General features: G+C 37.6%; 1 protein-coding gene across 2 annotated transcripts; it reads left to right on the top strand.

Annotated features, from left to right (window-relative positions):
• The first annotated feature begins 449 nt into the window (after window positions 1-449).
• LOC131785717 (sushi, von Willebrand factor type A, EGF and pentraxin domain-containing protein 1) lies at window positions 450-17,183 on the top strand. 2 transcript variants are annotated; one of them, XM_059102651.2, is made up of 12 exons: window positions 450-758; window positions 8,494-8,688; window positions 9,179-9,379; window positions 10,375-10,572; window positions 11,068-11,319; window positions 11,855-12,100; window positions 12,548-12,796; window positions 13,775-14,078; window positions 14,461-14,642; window positions 15,456-15,617; window positions 16,248-16,427; window positions 16,967-17,183. In XM_059102651.2, the coding sequence occupies exons 1-11, from the start codon at window positions 485-487 to the stop codon at window positions 16,418-16,420; spliced, it is 2,436 nt and encodes an 811-aa protein (XP_058958634.2). In that variant the 5' UTR covers window positions 450-484; the 3' UTR covers window positions 16,421-16,427; window positions 16,967-17,183. The 2 variants fall into 2 exon arrangements, with proteins under 2 accessions (XP_058958634.2, XP_058958636.2); XM_059102653.2 differs by lacking the exon at window positions 450-758 and adding an exon at window positions 6,359-6,635 and having other exon boundaries at window positions 16,967-17,182.
• Window positions 17,184-22,617: the final 5,434 nt, after the last annotated feature.

The raw sequence follows: 22,617 nt of genomic DNA, 5'->3' as shown, positions 1-22,617 counted from the left end.
GATATTCTCAAAAAGTTGTTATCATTTTTGTCACACAAGATTACTTAAGGAACATTAAGGCTAACTTTAGCTATATCGACATTTGGAAAGAGCCAAAAATAAAAGATGAATTTTCATTTTTTGTTCCCAATTTAAAACAAGGTACTGCCTTAGACGTGACTTATTTACCTACTGAAATACTTATTTAAACAAATTACGACCTTTTTTCTACGACAACATAAAAATCCGATGTTAGCATAGAAGTATTGACTGCAAGATCATGATAGAATGTAAGACTGAACGATTCAGCAAGAAGAAAAGACAACGGCAAACAGGAAAACCAAATTAATCCTCCTCATCAGCTGTTTAAACTCTGAAATGCTGAATCACGTGAAGAGAGACGTATCTTGCGTATGTCATGCACGCGCGACACCAACTGATTTCCTTGTTTATTAGTCACGGAAAATTTGTAGTCGAAATGAGGAGCTCTGCCAGGTAAAGCGTAATGGATCCTTTAAAAGTGTTGGTCTTGCTTGTACTCGGAAACAACCTCACTCATGCTTTCTTCAGAAAAATCACTAGAGTTATTCGAAGGCCGTGTTCTTGGAAAGTGTGTAAAGGGCACGAATGGAAAAACGACTGGAGCCCAACAAGTATTCCACAGGGGAAGTGTATAACGCAAAATCGCAAAGCACACCATTCTTACACTGAGTTGAAAGGCAATCTCATATGTCCTCCTACGGTTCCTTGTGCAAATCTCGATCAGAAGAGAAGTATATGTAAGTACTTTACAGTGTATACCTTCGTGTTTAGAAATTATCCACTTTTACAGCATAAAATTGACATGAATGTCAGTCTTGTTTTATGGGCCAATTTCAAAAAAAATGTCAAAAGGGGCATTTTCCCCAATGGCGAGTTTTTTGTTAAAACGAAAATTCATAATTCATACTCTTTGAATTAAAAGAAAGAGGTGATGACTTGGTTTGAATTTCACAGTTCTTAAACACAACTGCCTCTTTTCGCCTCAATTCGAACGTGCGCTAATCATCAAACTTTCATGACGTTAGATTTCCAGAAGAGCGGACGATCGTTATCGAACAAAACACACCTCGCTTCAGAATAGCAAAGTGTTGAATTACTCAAGAAATTTGCACCAACATCCAAAATCACCAAATTAGAAAATTAGAAATCTTAATTCGATATTAATCCGGCACTGACATTTACATTTTTCAGACAGCATTTGCACGTTTTCGGACAGCATTTCTTTAAAAGTATTAGAGTAGACGAAGATTGAGCTGATTTTTTCAATATGCATTATCTAGACTATGATGATAATAATTCTTCAATTCTGCTTCCCCCATCTTATGGGAAGGTTTATTTTTTGGGAAAAACATCTCAACTTCTCTTCTGGTGGAAATAAGTTGAGCACGTAGGGATAACAGGTGGCCATATTCTCAGTCCATATTTTTATTTGTGTTCGGTATCAGTGAAATAAATTTCAGGCCTGACTTTGCGCTAACACGAGACAGTAAAAGTCGTCATCAAGGTACAAAGAGAAGAAATTTGACCGTCGATTGGGTTAAGTCTAGTTCGTTGACAGATTTCTGGGCTAAATGTTTAGATCATGGCAATAAATTGCAGTTTTGTCACCTGCAACAAATATAATAATACCAGTTCATTGAAAGGGGCGACGGTTTTCATGAATCGTAACCTCTTGTAATAACCAAGGATAAAATATGCTCGAGCAGAAATTTTTCTTTTTCGTTTGTTTATTTATTTTGTTTTGTTAGTTTGGATTTTTTTGTTTTTTGATACCATATTGATTGATACTATTGATACCAACGTGAAATATTTTTTTCTTTTGGTTTCTTTTGGAGAGTAGCTATAACGATGTAACTTCTAGATTATTCCAAGTTGTATTATAATCGTGTAGATGTGACAATACTGGACCGAAATTATGGTTTCATAATACTGCAGCTGGAGTACAAAGAGAATGTATTTCTAAAACTCCGAATCAACTTCTATTGTTGACAGGTGTTGTTAGAATTGTGGAGTTGAAATGAAATAGTTACGAAGAATAATTATGTAATTCACTCACTTGGTTTGTTTTTGTTTGTTTGTTTGTTTGTTGTTTTTTTTTCGGTAGGCTTTTTTAAAATTTTTACTTGATTTCTATTGGTTGTCTTCTGTACGTATATACCTACCGTTTGGAGAGGCTGTAAGGAGATATTATGGTCGTAAATCTTTGCCGTGAGATTTAAAAACGGATTTTATGATGGCAGGATTAACTATGAGTTTGTGTCAGCAGTGACTGAAGTCAGTAGAGTGCTCAGGTTAAGTTAAGGGTCAGGGATTATGCTCTTCAACAGTAGTTGAAGAAGTTATCTCTCTAAGGAAGGCTAACTGGATTACTTGTTATCAAGAGATTATAATATTGTACGATTCGTTTAATTTACCTACTGTCTATAACGCCGCTGACAATATACCTTGGGCACAGTTTCCCATGCCTTGTGAATTGCTTGAGCGTCGTTTGTAATTTTTCTTTGCCGTTTTTTGTCAAGTTTATTTTACAGCTAAGGATTTTGAGGCTATCCTGTAAGAAGCAATAACTTCGAATCGCCGCCGGATAGATCCTCGTGCAAACATCGTTGTTTACGAGAACACAAGGTATATGGACGCCTACAAGTTGTTGTGTCGCATTTATTTTCGCCAAGCGTAACAGGCCCCAGCAAACATAATCTCTTGTTGTTATTTAGAGATAGTCTTCATAGTGTTTGTATCTGTCTGATGAATTATACCTCATTAGTTGTTTTAAACAACAATACACTCCAAAACATTTTACGAATGTTCGTTTGTTTGAAGTTGACTTAAATATTCAAAAAATACGGTCACCGAAATTTTTTTGTACTTATTAGATGGCAATAAAACCCCATACCTCAGAAAGCATACATTTCATTGATAAAGAAAGACAACGACTAAAAAAATAGTTCAGCCCTAGGAGTAATGCTTCGTTTGGAATAGCACAAGATCATACGGAAGTTTTTCAAACCAAGACTTACCAAAATGAGCACACATAATTCTCCGACACAGAATCAGCCTGGAGGCGACTGTTACATCAAAAAGTGCAATGTATAAGTAATTAAAATTATGTTAGCAAAAAAAAGATTTACAAAATTTTATGACTTTTTTTTTTTGGTAAATCTGACAGGTTTCCGGTTAAGTTTCCGCAACAGCCTAGTCTACTCAGTTTGACAAAGCATCGAAAACAGCACGGAAATCATTATTGCTAGAGCTCTTTTTTTCTTCCTTAAGAAAATCGTACCGTATTGAGGTTTTGGTAGGAGACGTAAGAGCAGTTTATTCATGCAAATGAGGAAAATGAAGAAGTGCTAAAGCAAAAGATAAACATTCTTAATTGACCCCAATTGAGAATGAATCAATCTCATAAATTTACCTCTCTACTCAGTGATGACCCCAAATTCTCATGTTGTAAGGGTAATTAGCAAATATCCTACAATCAGGTCAACATTAGTTAACCAAAACTGTTTTAAATCCAGTTCGTGCGTCGCCGATTGGAAAAAAACGTTATAATCAACTATACTGTATTTTTGTACTCATTGTATCCCTAGCCTGCATAGACTGCATAAAAGTCAAGAAGAGTAAATATCCTATTCATGGATTCAGTATTTTGCGTCAGCTGGGTAAACTCTGAAACACTGAATTGCCCATACGTCCTAATTTATCATGAAGACTTTGCTACGTTGCATTTCATTGTTCACCACCCGGCCATAATATCTTTGAGTTGGGATAGGAACCTCTTCGAAAGCGCAATGTCTCTTTTACAAGCTCTTAGCCTGATTTTTCTTGGTAACAGCCTCGCTATTGCTTATATGCCTACTAGACCATGTTCTTGGAAAACCTGTAATGGATACGAGTGGAGAAACGACTGGAGTCCATCAAACATTCCACCGGGCGATTGCATTACACAAAAACGCTCTGCGCACTATTCCTATACAACTCATCACGGAAGTTTCTATTGTCCTCCTACGATTCCTTGTTTCCCTTTATCACAGAAAAGGACAAAGTGTAAGTGAGCTTTCTATCCCTTACGAAATGATATTTCAAAGCTAAGAAAAGTCTATGATATATATACTTATTGTACTGTCACAACGAGAGCCTAATAATTACGAAGTGTTCGAGAAAAAACAAAAATGCAGATTTTGATAAACGTTGTCTACGGCTTAGCCTTTGTAAGGTCTTGTAGCCAAGGGCACTGTTCCGCATCTCAAAAACTTAAGTTTGACTCAGAGAAATGAAGGAACGTTAACAATCTGAGTTCAGTCATATTGACGGAGTCTTTCGATACCCAGAGAGGGAGTATTCATCCTAGTCTTAGACGAGAAATTGGGGGGAGGTGGCAAGTTTCTACAGAAACTGTGGTGCTGCGTCGGTGGGAGAGTTGAAGGCTGAGCGATTGGAGGAATTGTGGGTTGTGTGTGGGTTTATATGTAGAAAATGAAGCTATGCTATTGGTGGGAATATGGTGACGAGAAAACAAGAATAAATTAGTTGAATGAAAAGACGGGATTGTTCAGTTAGTAAGTTTAAGTCTGGTTTGTTAACTGGTCCGGCTGTGTTGTAGCAGTGGTTTCCACCATGTTCACTGACCTACCTTCGGACTAAACACCGAAGCTCCTCGCTAAGCGAGCTTTCATCAACAATTGGCCCAACACAAGATACAACTTAAACCTCAAAAGATCCTAAATATGGTTTCTTTTTCAAATCAAGTTTACCTTCTACGGAAGGATTAACAGTGTTGCTACGGGTTCCTCGCACGCACTATTAGTAACCTATTAATGTCTGCCATTGACGGAAGAAAACCATCAGCACGAAAAAAAACTACCCATTTTCTACTAAAGAAGGCCGGGTATAAGAGTGAAATTTCCGCCACAGGTGGGTTGCTGCCGGACGAGGCAACATCAACTACTTTCTCAGCTATCATTCCACTCAAAGCTCACCTTTCAGTTGTAGTTACCGAGGGAGTTGGAAGAAATGGCATACTACCCTTAATTGGTCTCTAGCTATCCAGTCGATCGCCTCATAAAAGAGATCAACATCTACGTGAAGCCTACCAACACTGGCTTATTGTTGCATTATCAAGGTATCGTTCAAAATCGCCGCAAACGATGCGTATTGAACACTAAGCTTGATAGCCCTTCACCATCGTCTTTTTCTGTGCTTCATTCCTTAAAGGAAGCGCCGCGGTGACTGAATGGAGAGATTCTTCCCAAGAATAAATTATACCCTGAACAGCTGATCAATTCAATGATGAAACAGAAGGCTGTCTATCTTTGGAGACCGCACAACCTTCTACGCTTTAAAATTTCGCTGTTTCAAAATAAAGGCTCAAGGCCAAACATGGAGCAAAGTTCCCTGACCAGCAGTCTTTGTCGATCCTCAAGGATCACGACGGCAGACCACGCTCGAAAAAAACTTAAAGACCTCTGAAAGTGAGGTAAATAATCCGACCCAAGTTCCTGAATTAAGTCAAAATCTTACTTTTAAGTACATGGATTACAATTCGTTAACAGGGTGTGATGCAACATATGTGGGATGCACGCGCTGACGCTCACACGAACTTGTGAAGTGCACCGCTGACAATCGTCCTCCATTGCTAACAATTACGTCGGCAAAAACAACAATGTTCTCGAAGACTTACTGGGAGGTTGTCACATTTTCAGTAAATGCATTAAAAAAATTGATCGTTGTGGCTTATTGCTTTTTCCCAATCAATTAGATTTAAAATCTAAGAGAACGACCATTGTTAAAATGTTAAGGTCTCGAAATATATAATTACGCTATAGAGTCTTCTTTGCAATCAATCAATGACGTACTGATTGAATGGAAACTTTGGTTGCTTGCCTAAGTATTTAAAACTCTATGTATTACAAAAGCTTTCACGAAATCATACTACTTCATAACTATGATCGATGTTTCCCCTTTCATGTACCATGCAGAAAGATATCTATTATATATCTCTATATTCTAAAACAGGACGTTACATCCCTGAAGCATTCTTAATGCTTTGACAGGTGCAGGCGAAATATTCCTCCTTATCCGCCCTTAGATTTTTCTCCCTATTCATTTTATTCAACCATTAGTCAAGATACACTAATCCCTTTTGAAATAACTCGTTTAGAATAAAATTATTTCAATGAATCGCCTCCTAAAGATATAATTTCAAGGTTAGTTGACAATAACATCATTTCCCATTCCAGCTGTGTACATTCATAAACCCGAGTATCTGTAATTCGTCCGTCAATCCAAACAAAAGCTGATAAGAAAACAAAATATTTCGGTGATTGCGCAGTCTTGAGCGCTGTAAGACACCATGGCGGTGTCTAAAGTCTTGAAGCTTCTTATGCTCGCCAATACCCTTGAATTTGTCTTTTCCTGTGGCGGCGGCGGAGGGCCATCTCCATGCTCATGGACCACTTGTGCACACCAATGGAGAAACGATTGGGGTCCTTCGCTTCCCCAAGAACAATGCCGGAGGCAACATCGTAATGCTCACCATATTACTACCACTCATAATGGCAAGACTCCTTGTCCGTCTCCATCGCATTGTAGTCCGAGCACTCAATACAGAACACTATGTAAGTGTAACTCGTAAAGTGTTAACTTTTCGGTTACCTAACGGTTACATTGTTTGGCTGTTTTACGACCATTAGTTAACCCTATCGAGACCCTCTCTCTAAGAGATCAATATAACCATGCTTAAGAATTAGGACAATAAGGCTTTGAAAAATTCCTAAATATCTTGTATTTTTTGCTGTGTTCTGTTGGTTCTTACATTGATCCCATGGCCATAAATTCTAAACCCATATTGTTTCTTAACCTTTTAGTCTAATTAGTAAAATAGAATTGGGTTTAAATTTTTGATATCTATACTTTGAAGTTCTACTTGTAGTTTTTATTTCCATGCGATCACTCGCATTCCGTTGACTTAATTAGTTTTTAGGCCACATAGATATACTGATAGTACCTGTTTAAAGAACCAAAAGGCGACAATTTATCTTTTTAAAATCTGAGGCCTTTAACATTTTGCTATGGTTGTCTATAATGAATGAGTACATGAAGTCCTTATTTCTCCGAAGACAACTCTTTTTACCAACAGATCACCCTATTAGAGTTGTGTAGGGAACGAAAGGTTTTAAATTCAAAGTTAATTCCTCGTTTATAAATCGCTATTCAATACATTATTTTACGGCAAAGAACGGTAAGCCAAGCAACAGATAAAATTAATATCAGTATCATATTGTGGCTTTATTTTAGGAAACCCATTGCAAAGATTTCATTGTAATATTCTGCTTGAGTAAAATCAACCATTTACTGTTTCTTCAAATAGGACATAGTTTCGATGCATTTTTTATTTTGCACCTGTGAAGCAAAAGTAAATATAACCGTGATATCACGTGTCACTCAGCAAGGCTGTAAGAAAGAAACTAATTTTTTTTTCCGATGAAATTTGATTGACTAGAGCCACGTAAATCTGCATTAAGCCAAAACACGAATTTCCCTTAGGCTGAAAAAAAAGAATAGTTTTGTTTAAGATCTTTAGAATTTTGTAATTAGATGATATGTTGACCCAAGTGAGATTAATGAATGACACCAGAAGCAAAACGCAAAGATTCATAAACGGCTGTGTTTGGAATAACGTGAAACCTGAGGTAAATTGCGTCAATAATAATTTTCCTTCGTCTGTTTACAGTAAAAAATTAAGTAAAATCGTAATCGGAATTATCTTTTCTTAAAAAGTTGTATTTTTTCTTATCATGGCAGTAAAGTAAAGATAAAAATTTTACTCACCTCCATTAAGAGAAATATAAAAGTTGCAGTCTGGTTAAATCTGATAATTATTATTGTATCATTTTAGTTATAATTATTATTTAATTATTATTTTTTATATTATTAATAATAATAACATCATTATTATCTCTACTGTTATTACTATTATCATTAATATCATTCTTTTTCTTTTTTTTTTTTTTTTTGATAATTGATCTTAACACTCTCATTTCGTCCGAATTAGTGCATGCCGGAAACTTCATTCATGCCGCCGTACATGCGTTGAATTAAGCTAGTTAAAGGAATACTTTAAGAGATGACTCCTATTTTCTAAAGAATCGTGTTGGTTAAGAACAATCTCGTTGGATATTTTATGGCCGCTCGTGCTGCGTTAACTTACTACAAAATTAATCTCGTGGACTACGAAGGACCATTATTAACCGGATAAATAAGCTAACCTGGGACAAAGTGAATAGGCAATGGTAAATACTAAGGGCGACTTAGTTTCCTAACTGGGTGAAGAAGCAAGAGAGAAAAACGCACCAACGATAGACGGTATCTCCATGCAAAGTTCTATCTTAAGTAATCTTGAAAGCTCGGCTCAACTTGAATTATCCATCGAGGTTTATGTATAACTTTTGCCATTCTCTTTATTTTACTCCACAGGTTCGTGTAAAAATGCTTATTACTGTCCGTTCCACGCATGGACCGGCTGGTCTGGATCGGTTCCCCAAGGGACATGCAAACGTCAGAGTCGTTACCGCGACTACAATCAACACACCAGATATGACATTAGGGACAACAACTGCCATGGTATCTCAAGCATTTGTGGAAACCGAGAGTACAACTACAGAAACTGGTGTAAGTCAAATATACGGCGTTCGTAGGTTAATATGGCAGTATCTTGGTTTTTCAAGTAATTTCTAGGAAAGCACCCTAACACATCGGAGCCAGCCACTGGGTTAATACCGATACCTCGATTGATGACATTTAATTGTGATGAATTAAGCTGCCGGAACAAGGAAGGGAGCCTCAGATTCTGCACTTCAGTCTTTACTGCCCAGCAGATTCCATTGTTACAATGGAACGATCTTCTGCCCTTGCTAAGATTTAAAGCTGCATGATGGATTTTAGGAAATGGCCTCGCATGTTTGTGCGTTGCCTGGTCTTAGCAGGATTGAATACATGTCGAATAAGGTTAACTGAATATAGGCAAGATCCTGGGACGGGATTCTATGTGAAAAAATCTTAAAAAATAAGAATCATTGAACAAATAATAAACAAAATAGAAAAAATACCTGAAAAGAGCTGAAAAATAATTATCATTATCATTTGCTGTCCTCTCATCCAGGCTCATGCAAGTATGCGACTTGCTCCCTCGGTGGATGGAGCAATTGGGCGGATCTTTCATCTCCTGTAGGTGGACATTGTGCCTCCCAGCGCCGTACCAGGAGCTACAGTCTTACTTGGCAATATACTGAAAGACAAGACAATTGCAATGGTATTGGACCACAGTCCTGTCCGTCTCCTCAATCAGAAGATAGAGAAAAAGGTAAGAGTCAGAAGTTAGATTGTGGGCCATTTTTGGATAATGTTCACTTTCGAATAGAGATGAAAAATTCTAATTTGTAATTAAATAAAATAGTTAGCATAGCCACATAACATCTTTCAAGTACCAAATTATGGAAAAAATGCGTACGGTTTGCGCAAATTATCAGAGAAATGAGAATCTTAAAATTATCGTGAAAACGTTTATGCCACACAATCCCAGTCATGGAAATGCAACTTTTTACTTTTAAGCTTTTTGTCAATTATTAACATTTTCAAATAAAAGAGTACAATACTACTCTTACACGTCAGTCCACCTAACCTCGGATTGCCAAAGGTGCTGAATTCTACCCTTCCCCTATGTCCTTTTTGTTTATATAACATACACACTACTTATTCAGTTCAATGAAGTGAAAAAGTTTTCCTATTTGATCTGACCTTTTGATCTATTATAGTTCGTAATAACTCAGCTCAGGGATGAAAAACCGTAGTCGTATGTGACATTTACCTTCAACTTCAACCATTATTTACAGTTTCTTTACAATTTCTGTAACCTTTTAAATCCTAGGAGTAACTAAGACAGAATTTATCCTTGTATCAAGAAGACCATTGATGAGAATAACGAAAAATAGCAATTAGGAGACTATTGGTTGATCCAATTCCAAATTCTTCAAGCTCATATCCTAAGGATGATATGGCAGACAATAAGGAGAATTGCAAAGAGATCTTGGGAGTGAAAGGGTCGAAAAATTAAAAAGAAGTTTATGATGATCGTTAATTACCTTAAATTGCTATTTTGGGTACATCGCTTCACTTCTCCGTACGGTTTAGTACTGGAAGCAACAACATCGATTGTCCGCTTTAAATATTCATCTAAGAGCAAGCTAGATCAGCAAAAGGAAGTTTTTTAATAAAATATATCTTTCGTTATTAAGGCAATATTCTTTCTCAGAAAGGCGACAAAGATTATCGCAAAACAATCTCCATTTCTTCACTTAGTTGTCACTTGTCCTGCCCTTGGAAATCCGGCACACGGGAGCTGGGATCGAGACGATTGTCGAGCTAACCCACAAGTATGCAGGTCAGTTTGTCTCCTTCGATGTGACGTTGTCAATGGCTTTCAGCTGGAAGGCCCGTCCCAGCGCACATGTCAGGGAAACGGTCAGTGGTCCACGCCCTGGAATTCATACTGTAAAGGTATGGTGCGATAATAGCGAGCATGAACGAGTTGGGTTAAAGGTCTGTGGAGACACCTACTGAATCACGTTGGCAGTTGTTTTCAGTCCTTTCGCTATCTAATAAATAAATTCCTAGTTGCCGTTGGTCTATTTAGCTAGAGATAACAAGTGACGTGGAAATGTGGTGAGAGCTAAAAAGTAACTCATAAGGCGCAGGTAGATACGTCACTAATGCTCTTATTGCATTTTGACGTATTCTGTGATCTGTTGCATGTATCCGTCTGTCCTCTAATATATTATAGGTAAGAACCAATCAAAAGGCGTGTACATTTCAGCATATCACATAAATTGTTTTTGCTTCTGTTTTTTTTTTCACCTGCTACGGTTTCTAGGCGTATGCTAATGAGCTACTGGCGTATGAGATTAGTTATTGGATAGATGACAGGAATTTCGATAATTTTCTTGTATCCTTTTTTCTTTTTCTTTTTCTTTTTCTTCAATTCGCAATTGCAAGACGTTCGACCTCCCACCATTATTTGTCCAAGTTCGATTTCTGTTTCTACTGATCTTGGCAAAGCAACCGCCAAAGTTTGCCTACCCAAAGCCGCCGCCAGCGACAACAGCGGTCAGCAGCCGACGATCACCACAAGCGTAGGTGCTGAAAGTAAAGACTTCATAGCTCAATCAACACCTCACCAAGTGGTGTATACTGCAAGAGATGCAGCAGGTTTGGAATCGAAATGCACACTTCAAATAACAGTATCAGGTCAGTGATTTTCTTGGGGTAGTTAATCCTAAGTAATTGTATAAAGTTTATCTTACCCGCTTGCAAAATGTTAGGTTCTCATTCAAGCGAACAATAATTTTTTTAAAGAGAAAAAGAAAAGAAAAGACTGGTTTTGTAGAGTTTGGGACACATGAATAGTGTATGAAGCTGATCGAAGGTGTCACCGAAATTAACGAAATTAATAAAAAAGAAAGCAAGTGCAACAACAGTTTAGATAAAAAGTGTTCTGACATGCACCAACTTAATTTTTTGCCAGTACAACAAAGGAATTAGCAAAGTTATTATAGCCGTCAATCATAACACATGAGTTTACTTAATGTATAAAATGAGACAATTTTCTTTTTATCAATCGCCAATGATTCTTTCTTGTTGTTCTACCTTTTCTGCGTTACTGAAACATCAATTCTGCGTCAAATGTTTTGCTTTCAAAGAAACAATTATTGTGACTCAAAAAGCCAGAGAGGTTCTGAAATGCGTTCTTGACGACCTCCTTTGTATGTTTTTTCGCCTACAGATACTGAGCGACCTCGTGTTGATTTTTGTCCGAGCGACATCAAAAGGGAAAGCGAAAATGCAGTGCGGGTCACGTGGGAGTATCCTAGATTCGAAGACAACCTTGACAAGCCCCCAGTTCAGCTTCTAATTTCCAGCAATAGAAATCCGGGAGTTGAGTTCCCGTGGGGTATATATCCAGTGATTTACGAGGCCTCCGACAGGGCAGGAAATAAGGCTAAATGTGAATTTACAGTGGAAGTTGGCCGTAAGTTTTAATGTGAAAAAGTATACTTGGCACATTTTAGGTTAGCAAATTTGACAAAAAAGAGAGTTTGAGGGGTTAAGCAATGAGTAATAGCTGAGTTAGTACCATCCATATGGATTAATAAAACCTCAGTATATTTATAAAAGTCATCGCCAATTTGACAGAAATCATGATTTAATGAAACTACAAAGTGATTGTGAATAAATTATTCCCAGCTCTAAAGAGGTAGCTTGCATTCGTTTTAAACAATTTAGCGAGAAATTCCAGGGTAATCAAGAAAAATTATGTGCAAGTGAACTAAAGATCTTATCTAGCGATGATTGTTGCTTTTTCTTTTTCATGAAGTCATTTATTTTCTAATGTTTCTTGATTGTTAAATTCATTCATTATTTTCTTCTATAATGCCCCTATGTGAACTTATTCATCTCTCTTTTTCCATTCCATTAGCGGTACCATGCAAGTATTATGATGCTCCGGCGTATGGAATACGAGCCTGCAACAAAAAGACAACGGATTCTAACGGTGTGAAATATGAAATGATTTGCGTGATTCAATGTAAACAGGGATACGGATTTTCAGATCCAACAACACCAAATACTTACTGGTGTCGATCGGATGGAGTGTGGACCAAGCTTTTTTATGGAATACAGCATATCCCAGTACCCGATGGTCAACGACCGTGGCCTGATTGCTCGCGTAAGTTATTATGATGATTAATCTATCTTAGCGTTTAAGAGGAAAGTAGGTAGAGATTATATAAAATGAAGGAGCGGAAAGGAAAGTCGGCTGATGGTACAGGCCTGGATGGTCAGCGGCTTTGGCCTGATTGGGCGCGTAAGTTAGTGTGCTGATTCATCTACCAGGGCGTTTAAGGCCTTTAGAGCTCAGGGCAGTGAGCAAACGGAACGAACAAGGGGCTGATGATCCAGGCCTTGATTGGGATTAGTTGGTTCCACATACGATATTCATACAACCTTTTAAACGGAAGTCGGCTGCTTTCAAGAAGTCCACAAGAAGACTAAGTTCATCCTTTGAATGAAAATAATAAAAATAGTATTTTGGCCTTCAAATTGGAGCATACATTTTCAGCTATTTAGAAAAAATGGAAGCGGTATTTCTCAGGAAAGAAACTACGGTATGAGCCCCCAGGTGAACAGATTGCTGTTTTCCGGCGTCTCAAACTGAATTGAAGTTACTCTAGAGATGATTTTAGCATTTCCCTGCCAACGCTCTGATTGTCCCTCTCTGTCCCCTCATTTCCTTCAGCTAAACCATAAGCACCTTAACATCACCTCGCCTTTTCTCTTAGTCGCTGCTTTCATGAACAGAGGATAAAAAGACTGAATACTTGATGCATTACAGCGCGTGGCAAAGCCGAAACTTGAATTTTCAATAGATTGTTTTGGATTGTGGAACTTGTGCTTGAAAGACTTTATTCATTTCTCAGTCTTCATGAAAATTTTATAAGGGTAGTTGGTGAAAGACCTCGTTGGTTTGGTCATGGTTATATTTCACTTATTGTGACGAAGAGGTTTCATGTCATGTGGTAAGGACTCTAAAAGACTTCCTCTAACAGAGACAGTCTATAAACATTATTCTAGATAGGTTCCATTGTGATAATTACTTCCACGCTTCCTTTAATGACGACCTTTTATTGCAATTATTTTTCAACAGCCGAACAAAATGTGAACGCTGCCAAGAAAAACTTCACTTTCTACACTGGTTCTTGCGAAGATAACGAGCAGGAAGCATTGGCACGAATTCGCCTGAACTTCTTGAATGCCGTGCAAAATAGTCCCCTGGCGAACTACGCCTTGTGCGACGTCAGTCAAGGCCAGGACTGTGTGGTTGAAAACGTGAAAGTGTACTGCGGACAGAACTCCAGAAAGAGAAGCGTAGGTGGACAACGCGTCATCACATTTGATTTTGTAATCAAGGATATGAAGGCCTCGTCAGATCCGAAGGAAGAAGCCCCTAAGTATGTAGAAATAGGTCTTTTTAGAAAATTTTCTGAATGAATGCTTCCTAAACATAAGAAGCTACCACGTTATGTTAGTCCTTCATGCTGTCCAAACCACGTATAAGGGTCAGTCTCCTATCAAATGATAAAATCTTTCCGTGAGCTACCGTTCCTGTCGAGCAATTCTAAATTTGTTTTCTATCCAAGTATTTACTCATTTGTTTCTTCTCTTTATGATCACTTCGAATGAAATGGAATACATGAAGGAAAATTTTCTCCACTCATCTCATTTTTCATTCATTACTGTGAAGATCACTTTCATATTCACATTACTGCCTTTTTTCATTTTTTATTTGATTTATTAATATATCTATTTGATTCGTCTGGTACCTCTTCATAGAATCGCTAAGATAATGAAAGATCTGGACAGTTTGGAATCGTATTTGAGGGGGGATTTTGCAAACGATGCACAGATGCCTGGAATGCAAATATCAGCAGCTGTCAGTTCAGCTGCTTGCCCAGCCGGTAAAGTGATTAAGGTTGTACCTGGTGATAGCTCAGAATTGGAGAGGACTGTCTGCAGTAAGTAACAAACCAAAAAGCATTTTCGTACTCATGCTATAAGCTACACGGGAAGTTTTGGGGTTTTGAAATATCCTTCTTTTAGCACTACGAGAAGCCATGCGGAAGATTTCAGATAATTGTAAAAGTATTTCATTTTTAGTTGGCAAGAGATTCATAAAACCTTAGATTCATTTAAAGCCTTATAAGCTTTCTATTGCCTGAAAAAAATGATCGTCCAGACAATTCCTTCAGCTCTTATCCAAAGCTCAACATACCGCTATATTTTACGGCAATAGAGGGGATGAATGAACCTTAAATGACCTTGGTTGGGTACCTTACATTTCTTTCCGCTCTTTGTAGTCATATCACCTCTGTCATTAATGTTCTTATGTGATGGCAAACTTGTAGTCTTACGATTCAGATGCGTTTATTAACTAATATTTTAAAAATGCACCACAAACTCGAAGTACCTTGTAAGTTTAGGGAACTTTATCAGTAATATTGACAATGGTACTAGGACCGAGTGGAGTCCAATTCGGTCTGTAATCATAAGAGTGATTCACAGAATTTAATCACGAGAATGATTACAAACAGAATTGGACGACACGAAAGTAAAAAAAAGAAACCATCAGTGAACTCGGCAAAATGCGAGACAACAGCGCACGCACTTGACGCGTTCTGTCCACTTACACGAGCGTGACATGTTAACTGTCCCTTTAACTGTTCTATTACACTGTCCAGTACAAGCATGACGCGTAAACTACCCTATTAGTGCTCAAATCGCGTTTGATAATTTTGTTATAGTTTTGATTAAGTGTTTTATAACCTCAGTCGAGTGCAACGCCGGTACATTCTATAACAAGGACACCCACACTTGCCAGAACTGTGCGGAAGGATCCTTTCAAAATCGCACCGGACAATTTTCGTGTGAGCCGTGCCCAGCAGGAAGATGGAGCTTTGGAGGCCATTCCAAGAGTTTCATAGAATGTTTCGGTACGTGAATGATTTTATGATCAGATCAGGTTCACTTTGAATATTACAAATATTCAATATTGTTTTGCAATTTTATTGTCTTCTTCGGATAGTAAAAAGAGACAAAAATATATGGTAATTTCTACTAAGAAACGAAAAACCCCTCACTCTTCACTGATTGACTCTTCCAACGATAACATGAGAGTAGGTAATAGCTCGTGATAGTTTTTCAACTGCCTCTAGCCAGAAGGGTCTGGAAAGGGGTTGCCTCTCGTAATTAATTAGAACTTTGGGCAGTTTCTTAAGACTGAATTATTCCAGAGACACAATAGGTATGGGGAACAATTCTATTCTGCTAATTGAAATTCTCTGACTATGAACAGAAGCCAACTAAGTATTTCCAAAGAATGCGCAGCAAAGAATATGTTTTATAGAAAAAAGCAATGTGTTCTTACGGTACCAGGGATTAAAATAGGCATTGCAGATTTTAAGGGTTAAACCTGCTGAATTACTTAGTACTGGTCACCTTAGCCAAGGGGAATAGTAATATCCTAAGTCAATTTAAAAAGTAGATTCAAAGAGAAACATTTTCACGACGGAGCCATGTCGGCCCGGCGAGACAATATATTTATTTTGAATTTGTGTACTTAGAAATCTGTGAGCCAGGAGAGTATGCAAAGAAAGAAAAATCTGGAGTTATCAACTGTCTGATGTGCCCAATTGGAACGTACCAGCCAAAATTTCGCGCCACGAAATGTGAACCCTGTCCAAGTGGAAAAACCACTGCACAGAAAGCTTCTACTTCCATAAATGATTGTCATTAACCCAGTGGTAACTATCTGTCGTCACTACTTGATATTACCACCATCACCATCATCACCATCACTATCACCATCATAATCATCGTAATCATCAACGTCCCTATCGTTGTACTTTATTAGCAATTTAATTCTATACACTTTTATGTTTCGGGCTATTCAAGCTAACTTTGTGCTATAGATTGAAATCTATCTTGAATTGAAGAAAAAATCATAACTAAATGGGAAACGAGGTACGATAACTCGAACTAAAATCGTTCCCCTTCCCCCAGTCAACCCAACTACTCCAAATGATTTTCATTTCCCATGGAGGCTCGAAAAATCGGGAATCCACTGTTCGTGTTCCACATGTTTTCTAGAATATGGCCATTAAATCTCATAAAAATGGAAGATTTTGGCTCTTTAGCGAACTTCTATCAAAAGAAAGATCAAGACAATTTCATTTCGAAAGATTATGGAAATTTGGAAGGCCTAAACGTTCTTAACATGACTTCGAGAGGAGCAATGAGTCAGTTTCAAACCACTGATACAAAATTGTTCTCTTTATTTCAGGAAGTGAAGCTTTCCTGGTCCCAGGCGAATGAAAATTAGCATACGAGTGTAACTTTAAGCATCCAAGTGACAAAAATAATTTTCTATGTTTAGACCGTGGAAATTATTCAGTGCTGTAGAAGTAGAAAAATAGCTGTATATGGAATGAAAGGCAAACGGTTCCAATTATTTGCCAAGAAAATAAATAATAATGAAAGCCAAAATAGCACAGCGTTTATTCATTTTTGTATGTTAAAAATAAGTGAGATGAAATGTTGTGAAATTTCGAACCGAAGCGGTGCATATTTTCATGGTTGATTTTTAACCTGGTGAGTAAACCAAGAGAATATAAATGTAAACCTATAACGTGCTTACAGTTCTTGGATGGATGAAAATATGACGAAGACCAAGATAATGCCTCCGGGAAAACGGCTTTTAGAAATTAAAGTATGATCTTATACGGAAATCTTTCTTTTTACCCAAAATCTGCAACTGCATTACTTGGTGAAGATATGTCATCAACAAAGGACAAAACACAGCCGTGCTGTGACTGATTCTTGCAGAACATTGTATCTCATCTTTAGCGAGAAGATTGCTCTCCCCAAGGTAAAGTGTAAACAAGGCACCAACGAGTATTGATATGGATACCATTTTCGATTCCATGCATGTTCCTAAAGGTTGTTGAAATAATTTTAGAATCGAATTTGAATGATGCGAAGTAACGCTTTCAAAAAAATCCAAAAAGGATTCCAAGAATAGGTGCATTGCTTTTACAATTTGTTGTTTCCGGCATGTGTTAATACCTCTGAAATTACTGAGAGTGAAACGAACTGCAATAAAAAAAATTAGTGCTGCTGATTCAACGGCATTTTCCAAGGTGATGGTTACCGGCTCAGCTTTTTATACAGAGATTTCACTTCTTCATGTGAGTATCATTACACCTGAAAGTCTGTTTTGAACTTACCTTAGCTGCATGGATCTGTGTTTGAGTAAGGAAGATGAAACATTCAGGTGAGAGGCGAACGAGACGTTGCTGCAATACTAAAATTGTCTTGACAGAAAAATAGGCAAGATTTCTATACAACCCCATTCTTAATTATGCATACAGTTCTTGGATAAAGGAAACAACAGAAAAAACAAAAGAGTTTGGAACGACAGCTTTGTATTAATAATCAGCTATTTGTTTCACTTCCTTGCTGTTATGGTGCTGCTCGCGCTGCATCTTCTTTTAAAATATATTATAGTTCCAAACCAGCCTTGAAAAAAAATATATTCCATTGACATGTTAAAATCATCTACACAACTAAACGTTCTAATTCTAAGGCATTCGGGAGCAAAATGCTTACTTTAATTCCGGATTAAAAATCTCCGAAGACCGCGCAGTCGAACAGCAATGTTTTCGTTGTGGATTCGTCTATTGTTACATCGGCAAAACGAACCCAGTGCCAAAACATTCCAGACAAGAATATTTAAAAAATCTGCTTTAGTGTAAACCTAGTCTTGAAGAGCAACATACTCTAAACATATTTTTGGGCAATATTTGTGGTGGTCTTTCAGAATCAATTTTTTTCTTGAATTCACTTCCTCTTCATTCATTTATTTATACTCTTCCCCACATCTCAGAAACCACCGGTGGCAGATTTTAACAATCTCATTTCCGCACTTTGCAGACCATCTGGTTTTCACATGAGAATAATTGAAAAACATTATTTTGATACAAATGTCTTTCAAGTTTTTAAACCTTTTTTTCATTCCCTTCTTGCATGGAGTTTTCTTATCATTTTCAGTAGCTGTAATCACCCAAACCATTTGCAACTGCTAACGTTATCTGTCTAGAGTTATCTGTTGGAAACACCGCACGGCCCCTTCTTCATACAGTTCTTAGATAAATATAAAATACAAATATATGACGAAACAACCTTAAGGACTACGACTTTGTTTTAGAATAATATGGGATGTGAGGAAATCTTACCAAGCTCTCTAAATATAAGCGCCGTTGAAACCATTTCGTAACTTCAGACTCGAACATTTCAAAATGTTACTGACAAGTGCACCTTGAAAAGAAAAATTGATCTTTCAGTCAAACGGGCATCAAGAAGTTTGAAGTGAGGGAACTAAGCGTACGAGGGTGAAAGGTTTCTCTTTGACGTTGGTCAGATTCTCTTCCCAATCAGTGCATCCGCAAACAAAGAACACAATGTTATGACAAAATCAGGTCAGCTCTTGACTCGCTAAGGCTCTAATCTTAAGACCAGATGTCGATTGATAGTCTTTTGGCTATTGAATATTTTTTATTACCGCCATTAATAATAAAGTTTTGAAGCATCTAGATACCTTTGGGAAAGCTTCAAACGAAATCCTTGTGTCTAATCGGTTCGGGGTTCTCCTGTAATTTTGTACAATGAAATAAAATAAATGAGAGTTTGGTTGGCTGTTGAATTGAAGCTGGTACAGATACTGAAATTTTCTTATTTTGCAGAATAATATACGGCCCAAGCTCACTTGGGAAGCTTATTTTGACTAGCCTTAGCTGATTATGGACGCGGGGCAGATGATGGAAAATCGATCCTTCCAGAAGAAATCCAAAACGTACTTTTCGATTCCTAGCTCTCCTAGAAGTTTAACACCGACACACCATTTCGAAATTCACCGTGGCGAATCAAAAGCAAGTTTATTTATCTGTTAGCCGACGTAGTACTTCACCTCTTTGTAAAAGTGCTTTTAAAGAAACATAATCCAGATATCCCGCGTCTAGTATTTAAAGGAAAATAAAAGTGAACACTACTCTTAACTCCTTAATCTTATCTGATGTTTTTTCGATACCAGCATGTTTTAAAAAACTCCAAGTTAATAAAATAATGCAGTGCCAAGAAATCTGCCGTAATCTACGAGTGGTTTCGTCAATGCAAGCTGCTTATAACAGCTCTTATGGATATAAACTGTTCGAACTTGGGTAGATAATGTTGGTAAGGTTTCTTTAATCATTTGATAAATTGATCTAAATCTTTTACTTATTCTCAGTTTTTCATTCCTTTGTTCGCTTTACTTTGCATGTTGCTTTTTTATTATTACTTCGTTATTCATGCTATTGCCGGATTTCTATTTAAGAGATGATCTGACAGAACTTGATTTTAAAGCTTCTCGCACATCCTAGATTCAGGAAAAATTTTCAGATTTATTAGCGGAAGAAACAGAAGAATTGATTCAAAGTAAAAGAAATTAGAAATGGCATTCATACAAATATTCATATAATGTTCAACAGTAAGAACATTTGTGTGTCTCTGTTATGTTGGTTGATAAAATCAAACCACCCCACGTGAATCAACCGCTGGAACCAAAAAATAGGATTTTTCTTAGGTCATAATACTTCCTACTTTTCCCTCACTTTTTTCTCTCCGGCAGAAACTGGGTCTTATGGTTCGCGACCACTATTTTCTCGCTTTGGTTCTCGTTCTGCATTTTCCTTCACGGGCCAGATCTGGACCAATCAAGGATCGAGATATTACTAGCTGGATAAGAAACGAACGTGGCAATCCGCCGGAAGAACTAGAAAAAAATAATCACACCCAGTAGTGAATATTTATTTGAGCGTGGCTTACAAACAAATTACTTAGCGCAGCAAGGAAAAATCAGTGACACCTGGATCCCTTGCTACACCCATTCGAAAATGGCACTGATGTTTTCATTTTCTTCAATGATGTGCAAAATATTAAAAAATTCCTTTCATACGCCAGATATCTTCCCTTACGCGCGATTGGGCTAAGCGCTTCACGTAACCAAATATGGCTTAGCTTAAACTTGGGAGTTTTCGGTCCTTCTCCCAAGGCGACATTCTCCGATTTGAAACCTAACGTTCTATGGGCGTTGAAAGTCTTCGTATAAAGCTTAATTCAAGATGACAGAGCGTTTTATTATTGCTGCAAGAAAAAAGGGGACAAGTTACAACTTACCACTTACACGGAAACAAAAAAAAAAAATTCAAGGGCAATGAACGAAATTCCTTCTAATCGCTCTAAAATATGTTGCCCGTTGCGGCCACATTTCGAGTGAAAGATGTTTCCTGTATTCTTATTATCAAAAATGAATGAAATTTTGCCCTATTGATTGCGTGGTCGGAATTCTGTTTTCTTTTTTCCAGGTTTTTTTTCTACGTTCAGGATCCGCGATTCGTTTCGGCTTCTTTGTTGATTTTACCTTTTGCTTTTAAATTTTTCGAGATTACCATCATCACGTTTTCGTCCCCATTATTTTCCGTCCATCGACTTTAGGTCAATTATAATCTCCACGGTTAGTCGGGACCTTCAGCAAACCATGACGACGACAGCTTAAGGTATGTGGAAAAGCCAAAGATCTTATCAGTAGAATAAAAGCTTAGGGGGTGCGTTTTAAGCTTTTAATATCCTTGGCCGTCATTTGCAAAATAACAACGCCAAATCAACAAAAGTTGAGTAGTCTGCGGGTGGAAATCGTTATGTTAACAAGTCAATGCTGCTCACATACATTATGCTGAATTTGAGATGTAGCGCTATAAGTGATGGTAAAAACATCGAGCCTTTGGCGAAATTTTAACCCAAAATTTAAATATGTCATGCCAATTTCTTATCGTTTGTTTTCCTTTCCAACCAGTAATTAAGTAGGAGTTCTTTTGCAACCACTATCGTAACAATGTACTCTAAAATCAAATTAGCGTGTTGAAATGTGTGACAGATGGTTTTTTGACTGCAATACTCGCCGGCATATTTGTCACTGAAGATCTGTACCAGGTTCTCATCGACCTTCGCTCTAAAACAGTTTACTTAGTAAGTAAATGGTTTCAGCCCGGGGGGGTAACATGTGATCTTGACTCTGATGATGACTTCCGCTCAGGTTGTCGAACTTCAGTCACCACTACCGACAACAGTCCTTTTCAGGACTACACTCACCCGGACGATCAAAGAGCAAGGCACTAGGGAAGCTATAAGCTTCGAGGAACAGATAATATCCAATGATAAATGTACGAGTATTTTGTGTTTTTCACGACGTACGAAGCCTACTTTTTGTAAACACATGAAGTTATTCAAGAATTAAAGCATTGATACAGGGCGTGAAATTAACTTTTTTTTCTGATAGCCACTTGGCTCCTAAATTCTTCAAAGTGGTAGCCAATTCAAAAAAGTTGGTCGCCATTTTCAAAGACAAACAAAATCTTTCTTTACGCTGCCAGCGTTCAAGATAGACCCTCCAAAATTAAGTTAGGGAAAAGATCTTTAACGTGCTACAAAGTGGACACTAGGATGGATGATATACAACGTTCAGGCTCATCTAAATCCAAGATGGCGTCTAGTTATCGCTCGAGATGCATGTGTTACGTTTTGGAAACAAACTTAACGAGGAAGTTTGCCGCGGATTTATCTTTGCAAATTTTTTTAATTCACTATATCTCTTGGTAAGGCTATGATGAAACGTTCTAGTCGCCAATTTGGCGACTAACTTTCAGGATTTGGTCGCCAAAGTGAAAAATTTAGTCGCATTGGCGCCTGTATTAGGCGCAATTTCACACCCTGTGATATCATGATCTTGGAGTAATATCCGGCTTGGAATCAGTAGCTGGGAGCAGAACAGTATGACAAGCGAAAGGGGTTTTCTTCTATTTTTATGAGTTAGCTACTCTTTCCTGATAGGTTTATGGGCTA

The sequence above is a fragment of the Pocillopora verrucosa genome, chromosome 14 (assembly GCF_036669915.1).
Source record: "Pocillopora verrucosa isolate sample1 chromosome 14, ASM3666991v2, whole genome shotgun sequence".
Taxonomy (NCBI): domain Eukaryota; kingdom Metazoa; phylum Cnidaria; class Anthozoa; order Scleractinia; family Pocilloporidae; genus Pocillopora; species Pocillopora verrucosa.
The sequence above is the reverse complement of the archived record's forward strand: the minus strand, read 5'-3'. Positions and strand labels throughout refer to the sequence as shown.

Excerpts from the sequence above, each read along its gene's own strand:
- LOC131785717 (XM_059102651.2), top strand. The coding sequence starts at position 485 with ATGGATCCTTTAAAAGTGTTGGTCTTGCTTGTACTCGGAAACAACCTC. Across the intron at positions 759-8,493 it reads CGATCAGAAGAGAAGTATAT|GTTCGTGTAAAAATGCTTAT; the intron begins GTAAGTACTTTA and ends TTTACTCCACAG. Across the intron at positions 12,797-13,774 it reads ACCGTGGCCTGATTGCTCGC|CCGAACAAAATGTGAACGCT; the intron begins GTAAGTTATTAT and ends ATTTTTCAACAG.